The 9781-nt window shown below is 61.0% G+C and overlaps 2 protein-coding genes across 2 annotated transcripts; one reads left to right on the forward strand and one right to left on the reverse strand.

The window, feature by feature from the left end:
- Window positions 1–943: 943 nt before the first annotated feature.
- Window positions 944–5867, forward strand: METTL27 (methyltransferase like 27). The gene is given in 6 exon segments (XM_003416648.4): window positions 944–1355; window positions 1875–2003; window positions 2269–2404; window positions 2759–2851; window positions 4566–4686; window positions 4688–5867. Coding segments are annotated over 6 exon segments (729 nt in total). The 5' UTR covers window positions 944–1232; the 3' UTR covers window positions 4815–5867.
- An 892-nt stretch (window positions 5868–6759) lies between these two features.
- CLDN4 (claudin 4) lies at window positions 6760–7916 on the reverse strand. The gene has a single exon (XM_023556044.2). It carries the CDS (start codon window positions 7438–7440, stop codon window positions 6811–6813), a length of 630 nt encoding a protein of 209 aa, XP_023411812.1. The 5' UTR covers window positions 7441–7916; the 3' UTR covers window positions 6760–6810.
- Between the last annotated feature and the right edge of the window lie 1865 nt (window positions 7917–9781).

Consider the following 9781-nt stretch of genomic DNA (forward strand, 5'->3'; position numbering starts at 1 on the left):
TAAGCTCCCCCAGGGATATCCCGGGAGCAACCCGAGCAGATGCAGACCACGGTGAACGGCACACGGCGCAAACGCAGACCGGGCTGCCCAGTGGATCCCGGCTCCCAGCGACCCTGCAGGGCAGAGCAGAACCGCCCCAGAGATTTCCAAGGAGCCGATGGCGGATTAGAACTGCCCGCCTTTTGGTTAGCGCCCAGCTCTTACTGAATTACTAAAAGGAAATAAATTTACATTTCGGCTCCGCAGTCAGGCGCTCAGCAGCCACACGAGGCGGTGGCGACCACCGCAGGCCTCGAGGAGCCCCCTGCCCGAAGAGCGCGGAGGCCCCGGCTGCCAGGAAGCTGGCTCTTAAGACACCTGAGGCACGTGGGCCTGCGGGAGGCGGGCGGAGAGCTGACACGTGACGGTGGGGCGGGGCCGCTGACGCGTGACGGCGGGGCGGGGCCAATGACACGTGCGATGGAGGGGCGGGGCCGCTGGCGGGAGGCGGGCGGAGAGCTGACACGTGACGGTGGGGCGGGGCCAATGACACGTGACGATGGAGGGGCGGGGCCTCCGCTGACATGTGATGGCAGGGCGGGGCCGACACGTGACGGCGGGGGCGGGGCCTCTGGAGGGAGGCGGGCGGAGAGCTGACACGTGATGGGGCGGGGCGGATGACACGTGACGGTGGGGCGGGGCCGACACGTGACGGCGGGGACGGGGCCGCTGGCGGGAGGCGAACGGAGAGCTGACACGTGATGGCGGGGCGGGGATGCTGACAAGTGACGATGGAGGGGCGGGGCCGATGGCGTGTCGGCGGGGCGGGGCCGCTGGCGGGAGGCGGGCGGAGAGCTGACACGTGACGGCGGGGCGGGGCCGCGGCGGGGGCAGCTTGCTTTGCTTTGATTGGGTATTTTCTCTCCGCTGAAAGCCAATCACCGAGGGCGGTGGAGGGGCGGGGCCGGGGTCGGCGCGCAGGCCCCGCCCGAGCTCCCGCCGCCCCCGGAGGGCCAGCTCGGCGGAGGGTCCTGACCCCGCCCCTCTCGGAGCCCCTCGGCCGCAGGAGCGCCCCTCTCCAAGGGCAGCCGTCCCGGGGTGTCCCGCCCTCCCTGTGCTCGGGGACCCTGCCTGTGACATGGGGGCTGGCGCCGGTAGCCTGGCGAGGAGGCCCTGACAGCCTGGTCTGCTGGGCCCGGGGCAGGCGGGACATCGAGGGGCCGGGGCCGGGGAAGGGGCCGTGGTCGCACAGGATGGCGCAGGGGGAGGACAGGAGCCTGCCCGAGGTGCGGGCGCGGGTCGGGGCCTTGCACGGCATCACCGACCTGGCCCGCAAGCTCCACTTCTACGACTGCTGGGCTCCAGACTACGACCAGGTACCCCACCAGGGTCCTCGCCTCCCTCGCTCACCCAGCCCGTTTTCCTGTCTGTAAAGTGGAAATAATGAGTTAGCCTTGGGTCCAAGGACGTCTATGAGAACGAAGGGAGACCTGGGTGAGGACCCTGCAGTCCTGCCTCCTAAGGAACCGACCCCTCCCCTGTTCACACACAGCAGCCCTGCCTTCTGACCAGCCCCACCCCCAGAGAGCAGGAACCAAGACCTCCCCACCCTGGGGCAGCAGCCCAGCCAGAAGGCACCCTGGAGGAGGTGCCATTGAGGGTCACTCTGAACTTAGTAGAGAGAGCTGCCTTGGTCAGCAGAGAAGGTCCCCGAGAGCTGAGGGCTGAGGGCTTACCTCTCCCTCCAGGTCTCCCCTCACTGTAGCCCCAGCGGGGTCTGGGTCTCCAACACATGCACACACAGCTTGGCCTGGCCCACTCTCAGACCACCCATGGGGGAAGTCCCCCAGACCCTAGGACATGGTGTGGTCTTAGGCTCAGTGCTCTGTCCCCAGGATGTGGCTGCTCTGCAGTACCGCGCCCCACGCCTCGCAGTGGACTGCCTCACCCAAGCATCTCCAGGCCTGCCCCACACCGCCCTGATCCTGGATGTGGCTTGTGGCACCGGTCTAGTGGCTGCTGAGGTGAGACCTCCCCAGACTCCCTGCCCCCTGCTAGGCCCCCACTTCTCAGCCTGGCCCCAGCAGACTACGTCCCTGCTCAGACTCACCGGTCCCAAACACATGAGCCATATCCACTGGGGGGCCCTTTCCCCTCCTCAGGTATGGGGATCCAGCTGGGAAGTGGCAGGGTGTGCTGCGGGGCCCTTTCTCCTCCTCAGGTATGGGGATCCAGCTGGGAAGTGGCAGGGTGTGAACAGTGACTGGGACCCCCACCACCACTACCCAGCTGCAGGCTCAGGGCGTCCTCCAGCTGCATGGGGTGGACGGGAGCCCAGAGATGCTGGAACAGGCTCGGGCTCGCGGCCTCTACCAGCGCCTCAGTCTCTGCACCCTGGGCCAGGAGCCCCTGCCCAGCCCTGAAGGTACTTCCCCACCCGACATCCAAAGGCCCATCTGCACCAAGCCCCCTTCTCATGCTGCTTGCCCTCACTAAGCTCCCCTTCACCTCTCTAAGTCTCATCCGCCTTGCTGATCCTCCATGAGCCCCCCCACACTGAACCCCCATTCACCTTCCTGAGCTCCCCACCTCCTCATTGAGATCCTCTTGGAGCTCCCAGGAGCCCCCATTGAGCCCTCCACCTCCTGATCTGACCTCAGCCCCGGCCTGGCCCATACCTGCCATTTCCCCCATAGGATCCAGGTCCTGCAGACACTGGTGGCAGGCTTTGTCCCTCTGCAGACAAACCACCCCACCACATCCTCACACCCCACTGCAGGGACTTTTGATGCAGTGCTAATGGTGGGTGCCCTCAGCGACGGCCAGGTGCCCTACAGTGCAGTACCTGAGCTCCTACGTGTCACCAAGCCAGGTGAGGCACGGTCCCCTACACACACACCTTCTCCCTCCACACAGGCTTCAGAACCCCTCAGGCCAAGCCAGGGCCAAGGCTCTGCCCAGAGTCACAGTGGAACCTGGCATCCCAGCCATCAGCCATCAGCCACCAGCCGAGGGCTTGGCTCAGCAGCCACCGTGGGCAGAGCCAAGCAGTCAGGCACCCAGCTCACCTCTTATCCTTTGAGCATCCAGGAGCAGCTCCAGTCTGCTCACCAGCCTGTTCCCTTAGTATGAACAGGGCAGTCCTAACCCTTCCCATAGAGCTGTGCTTCAGTCCTGGTACAGAGCAGACGCTCAGTTCAGCTCCTTCACCTTCCAGCTTCCTCACTAACTCTGGGCTGCCCTTAAGCGGGTCTCTTTCACCTTCACGGTCTCGGTTTCCTCATCTGTGAAGTGGGCTGCTCAGGTGAGCACAGTTTGTAAACTACATTTGGGCTGATGTGTAGGCACAGACTGTGTTTACTGTGCTCCTACTGTGCACTTTGCCCGGTGCCCTGGGGAGAAGATACAGCTCTGCTCTCTGGGCCTCCCTCACCAGCCCCCTGGGGTCCAGGAAGGGGCTGGAGGACCCAGGGCCAGCAGGGCTGTGAGTGCTCATCGCTCCGAGAATTCAGAGGAGAGCAGCCTTCCAGAGCTGGAATGAGGAGTGAGGACAGCCCATCCGGCTTAGCCAAGCCACAGGCACAAAGGAGAACGGCAGGGCATGAGGACCAAGAAACACTGGCTGGCCACAGCAAACAGGAAGTCAGAGGGTTGTCCTTATCGCTGCCTCAGTAGATCGCTTTCTCCCCAGCCCCTCCAGCCCCCAGCCCGGCAGGAGTTGTGGCTAAGCCTGGGCAAGTTCCGGGCAGGCTTGGAGTACAAAGAAGGACATTGGCAGGGTCAGCAGGAGCGTTAGAGGTTGGGCCCAAAAACATGAACCAGCAACATCTGGGCCTCCTCTGCCCAGCCGTGCTTGCCACCGCCCGCCCCCCCCCCACCACACACACAGCCAGAGCCCTGTCCGCCCCACCAACCCTGCCACAGACGCCCTGCTGGGGAGCCTGTCCTCACTGTGTCCACTTCTCCAGGAGTGCCCTTTTTCTCACCCCTTCCTCCAGGAAGCCTTCCCAGACACCAGTCACTGGTGTTCCCCGCCCTCCTTCAGAGTATCTGAGACTTCACTGGGTAAACGGTGTGCCTGCATAAGACCTGAGTGATGAGGCCATCCACTCAGTCCGGCACTTTCAGAATGTGCCAGGCATTCCATACACAGCAGACTTCCTGTGAAACAGGGCAGTCAACCTCTGCAAACTGGGAATAGGCTCAGAGCAGTGAAGGGACTGCCCCAGATCAAAGCCCAAGTGCCTCCTTCCCCCTTCTCATGCAGACAAGCTGGAGCCGAGGGGCAGGGGGATCAGGGAGAAAGGAACCTCTTTGTGGAGATTCAGCCAAGAACCACCAGTGAAAAAAACACCTGGGCTTTGCCGGGTGGAGGGGGAGGTGCATAGGAGGCTGCACTTCTGGGAAAGGGGACAGTGAGCACCACAGTTATGAAGGTGGGAAAAGGCTGGCCTGGGGATGAAGCTGGAAGAACTTAAATGGTCTTGAAGACATAAGCAGGAAGGGAACAACCTTCCCAGGCACGGACAGGCCTGGGGCTGCAGCTCCTGCCTCTCACCCAGCTCACCTACTCTCCCCCTCCCCAGGTGGGCTGGTGTGTCTGACCACCAGGACCAACCCTTCCAACTTTCAGTTTAAGGAGGCACTGGAGGCCACCCTGGACCAGCTGGAGCAGGCTGGGGCATGGGAATGCCTAGTGGCCTGGCCTGTGGACCGGTGGGAGCTGGCCACCTCTGAGCTCGAGGTGGTGCCCAGCACCTCTGCCAATGACGGCTTCATCTCCGGCATCGTCTACCTATACCGAAAGCAGAAGGTGGCCCAGGCCAAGGGGGTGAGGCCCAGCCCCCAGCCCCTCCTGGACCTCTGACCCTTGGTGTCAGGCCTGTCTTCGGGGCCTGCCCTGCTTCACCTGTAAAATGTTGCCAGCTCTTCCTGCTCCTCATGAATGCTCTGGCTATTAAATGAGCCCCCAGGAGGGAGGAAAAGACTGATGACTCTGTTACTCTTGTCCCAGGAAGGAGTGGCAAGCCGGGCACACTCACAGATGTGACTTTAAAACTCCTCCCAGGGTGGTGGGCACATTACCTCTAACTCACAGATGAGGACACTGAGCCTGGGCAGCGTGGGGACATGCACACACTAACACGGGCAGAGGAGGGTCAAGTCCAGGGCCGGGTGACTACTGAGACCCAGGTCCTGTCCCAGACAACCCCAGGGCCCAGCTGTAGGTCAGGCGTAGGTCAAACATTTCCACACGTCCCAGACTTGGCTTCATCATCTGGAAAGTGAGGCTGGACTGCGTGGGAGCAGGTGAAAGGGCTTGGTGACCATCAGGAGAGGGGACGGGACAGGACAGGACTAAGGAGGAGTCCTGCATCTGGGAGCTGTGGGACGGCGTCATGGGGAGAGGCGTGAAGCTGGGCCTTCAGGACAAGCAGGAGTCAGAAGGCTAGAGAAAGAAAAAAGACATTGCAGGCCCAGGGCAAGGACAGCCTGGGTGGGACCTGTAGGGTGACCCAGAAAGGGAGGGCGAACCAGCCTGGCTGCCCAGACAAAGATGGGTGAGGAGGAAGAGAGGGCCACAGCCTGTGTGTCTCCATCTGTCCTCCCCTGGGGTCGTCTGGCGCCTCACCAAGTCCTGGGCAAACACTTGGGTTTCCTGCACACGGAGTTTACCCTACAAATAATAAAGCGCTTGAACAAGGTGACTGCAGAGATCGGGACCAGTTCCGATTTTTCCTAATGCCATAAAAACCAATTTTTTAAGTGCTCAAGTCGTGGCCACAAGACAATGGTTGTGCCTCTCACTGGCCCCTGCCCTTCCCCAGGCTCTAGCCCTCCTCCCGCCCACCTCCACCACTGAAATCAGAGACAACAAATACCCGAGTCCTCCATGCACAGGTCCCATTTATTGTAGAAAATAATAATAATTACAGTAGTGAATGGATCTCCTTAAATTACTACACAAAAACATACAGAAAACGCATAGGAGGCAGGGAGCCCCAGGGCTTCCTGGGTTGCAGCCAGAGAAAGGCCGCTCCTGGGCCCTCCCCAGGCTGGCCAGTGTCCTTGACAAGGTCAGAGGGTTCGGAAGTGGCGGGGTTCAAGGGGTCCAGGAAGGCAGAGAGAATCCTAGGTCTGAAGAGCAGGAGCAGCCTGGGCCCACAGCTGCGCCATGGCCCTCTCCCCCACTACCACCCAAACCAGTTGTAGCAGCTTCATCCCTCCTGTCCCACTCCGTGCTCCTCAGCAGGTAAGTGGGCGAGGCCTCAGGTTTCAATGGCCAGGTACAGCCCACTCACTCCCAGACCCACTCAGCTGCCCGCCAGCACACCGAAGCAGGGGCAAGGCCAGGGGTACTGCTGGACCGGGAGCTGACGGCAAGAAGAGCCATTGGAGGGAGCCACAGAGATGCGGGCAGGGGGCATGGGGAAGATCAAAGCAGGTCACAGTTCCCAACGCAGGCATGGACAGGGCATCAGCATGTGTGCTCAGAGACAGGGCCCAGGGTCAAGGCTAAGCTATCCTGGCCAGCAGGAACCAGCTCACCCCACCGCCGCCACACCCTGCTGCTTCTGCCCCCTTCCCTGTATCCGAGGACCAGTCACAGGGTGGCAGGGGGGTCTTTCCTTCCATGCTCGCTAACGTAGAGGAGACCTCAGGAGGGTGTCCAAGAGGGCCTGACAACTGAGGGCTGCTGGCCTGTGGTCTGACTCAGTCCCGGTGTGCCCAGCCCCCAGAAGTCAGCAGCCCGTGGCAGGGCCATCCTGGGGTCACAGGCTGGATCCAGGAAGAACAAAGCTGGAAGGGACGGAGCTGAGCGGTGGCAGCTTACACGTAGTTGCTGGCCGGCACGGAGCGGGCGGTGGAATACTTGGCCGAGTAGGGCTTCTCAGTGCGAGGCGGGCAGGTGCAGCAGAGCAGGCCACCACCAAGCAGCAGCAAGCCCGAGGCGGCCCAGCCGATGTAGAGCGCGGCACCCATCTCCCGCTTCTGCGAGGAGGCCACCAGCGGGTTGTAGAAGTCGCGGATGACGTTGTTGGCTGTCCAGGACACAGGCACCATCACCAGCAGGCCGGCCAGCAAGAACACCACGCCCGCCACAATCATGGTCTTGGCCTTGGCGCTCTCATCCTCCACGCAGTTGGTACACTTGCCGCCCACCACCGACAGCAGCACGCCCAGCGCAGCCACGACGATGCAGATGACGATGAGCGCGCGGGCCGCCTGCAGGTCCTGCGGCAGCGCCAGCAGCGAGTCGTACACCTTGCACTGCAGCTGGCCGGTGCTCTGCACCACGCAGTTCATCCACAGGCCCTCCCAGATGGTCTGCGCCGTGAGGATATTGCTGCCGATGAAGGCCGTCACGCGCCACATGGGCAGAGCACAGCACACGATGGCGCCCAGCCAGCCCAGCACGGCCAGCGCGATGCCCATCACCTGCAGCCCCATGGAGGCCATGGCTTGGCGTCTGCTGGAGTCTAGGACCAAGAAGGCTCTGAGCGCTGAGGAAGGCCACTCGGTGTTTGAAGGGCAGGAAGCCTCTCACTGGGTGTCCCCAGACAAAGCCAGTCAGAGCAGTCGCCCTGTGGCTGAGGATCTCCCGAGTCAGGTGCACAAGCCAGCCAGAGGGTGACCAGACCAGTTCCTGCCTGCCAACAGCCGCTACTGCGCTCTTGAGCTGCAGGTTGGAGTAGTTATATGGCTCCGGCAGAGCAGGTGGGGACAGAGGGAGGGGTTTCGGTCACTGGGGCCTCCCCCTGACCAGTTTCCCCGGATTCCTGAGCTGAAGCCAACAAAGGCACTTTAAGGCCCCAATCCTGGGCCCCTGAGTCACTATCCTGGAGAGCCAGTTTCAGAGGAAACTGCCCTCTCCCCTACCCCCAGGCCCATGCTGAGGTCAGCTGGGAGACAGACACTGAGTCACAGCCCATGGGCACCAGGACCTCCACAGAGCAGGGCAGGGGGCCACAGGCCCAGCCAGGTTTGGGACCTAAAGACCAGGGTCCCCAGCCCGCTGTACCCTCATTTGAGGCTTGGGTGGGTGGACTGAGGTGGAGACCCTCAGGGAATGTCAAAGACAGGCCAACCTTGATTACTGTTGTCCTGTCCTTTATTGTCTCCACCATGGGTGGTGTCTCTACTATTACAATTACAATGATGATGGTAGTGATTATTGTCAGTACACTGGCAGTCTTCTTGGCATTGGCCAGATAAGGTCTGGTTCTGGGGAATGAAGTGCTGGGACCAGGACCCCCGCAGCCACCTCCTGCTCTCCCCCAGCTCTCACCACCTGCCCTGAAGAGGAGGGCAAAGAGCAGGAAGCCTGCCTCCTCCACGGAAGTTTAGGCCACTGGGCTCTGCCCCTTCCTGGACCACCACTGGGCTCTGCCCCTTCCTGGGCCACCACTGGGCTCTGCCCCTTCCTGGGCCAAGCAGGCTTAGCCAGAACCGTGGGGGGGGGGGATGTCATAAAGAGCAAACCAGGGGCCAGACCCTGGGGACATCAGCCCAGCAAACAGATGTTTACTCTGTAAGGACACACATAGCCATCTGATAAAGCCAGGACAGGTACAAAGTCCCCTGAGACTTCAAAGGGGAGGGAGGACTCAGACAGGGATGGGGGTGGGGAGGCTTGACAACAGAGGGGTCCTGCAAGGCACAGCTCTAGGGGGTGCTGAGCACCTTGTATTCTGAGACCATGTTGCAGAGGGCAGCAAATAAGACAGAAGTCTCCCTTGGGTGAGGAAAGGCATTCAGAGAGGCAGGGAGCACGGTGGGAACCGCAGGCAGTGCTGGAAACAGTGAGGAATCCAGCCTGACCAGAGACTGGTGCATGTGGGCTAGAGGCAGGAGGGGAAAGGTCAGAAGCCTCTGCTCCAAGATTCACTCAGGCCCCAACGTCACCAAGCCAACTGTGCCTGGTCCTGCCCCGGCTGTCCCCAGGCCATGCAGATGGGCAAGGGCCCTGGGTCCAGGCTGAGAGGTGTCCACACGCCTTTCAAGGAGGTGTCTCTAGAAACAGGATTGAAGTGAAGAAAGGGCGGGGATCCCAGATCAGGAAGGGCCTGGTCCAGGGTGGGGTTCTGAGGGTCCTTGTGGGTAAGAGAGTGCGACTGTGCTCATCAGAGCCAGATCAAGGGGTCTCTCACCCCCACATGGCCATTTTTTTGTCTCTTCCCCACCAGGTTGGGGAGGCACCTCAGGGGCCAAGGCTCTGATATGTCCTTGTGTTCCCAGCATTGTCCACCACAGCACCTGTTACCTTTGGGTGGCTGTGTGTCCAGTTCTGGCCCAGATATGCTATCTCTGAGCTTCCTGAGGGAGAATCATTAAGGGTGCTGTGATTTGGGGTGAAGCTGTCTGTGAGCCCTGAGCATGCTGGAAACTATACATAGACCAAGAGGCAGATTTTCAGCAGAACGAGCGGATACTGCCTGGTTTAAAGTCAGGAAAGGTGTGCCTCAGGGTTGTATCCTTTCACCATATCTATTCAATCTGTATGCTGAGCACAGAATCCAAGAAGCTGGACTACAAGTAGTCCCCAGGTTACTAACGTCCAATTTATGTACAACCGGTGGTTACTAACTGTGAAAATGGTGTGGGGGCAATGACTGACCTCCTCTAACCTCACAAGGGGGACGGAGAATCAAGACCAACAGCCCGGGGGGATGGGAGGATAGAGAGAGTTGGAAGCTGGCAAAATTGTCACAAAAGGAGAGACTGGAAGGGCTGACTCATTAGGGGGAGAGCAAGTGGGAGTACGGAGTAAGGTGTATATAAACTTATATGTGACAGTCTG

The sequence above is a fragment of the Loxodonta africana genome, chromosome 12 (genome assembly GCF_030014295.1).
Source record: "Loxodonta africana isolate mLoxAfr1 chromosome 12, mLoxAfr1.hap2, whole genome shotgun sequence".
Taxonomy (NCBI): domain Eukaryota; kingdom Metazoa; phylum Chordata; class Mammalia; order Proboscidea; family Elephantidae; genus Loxodonta; species Loxodonta africana.

Bases quoted from the DNA above. Each gene is read 5' to 3' on its own strand.
- CLDN4 (XM_023556044.2), bottom strand. From the start codon at position 7,440: ATGGCCTCCATGGGGCTGCAGGTGATGGGCATCGCGCTGGCCGTGCTG.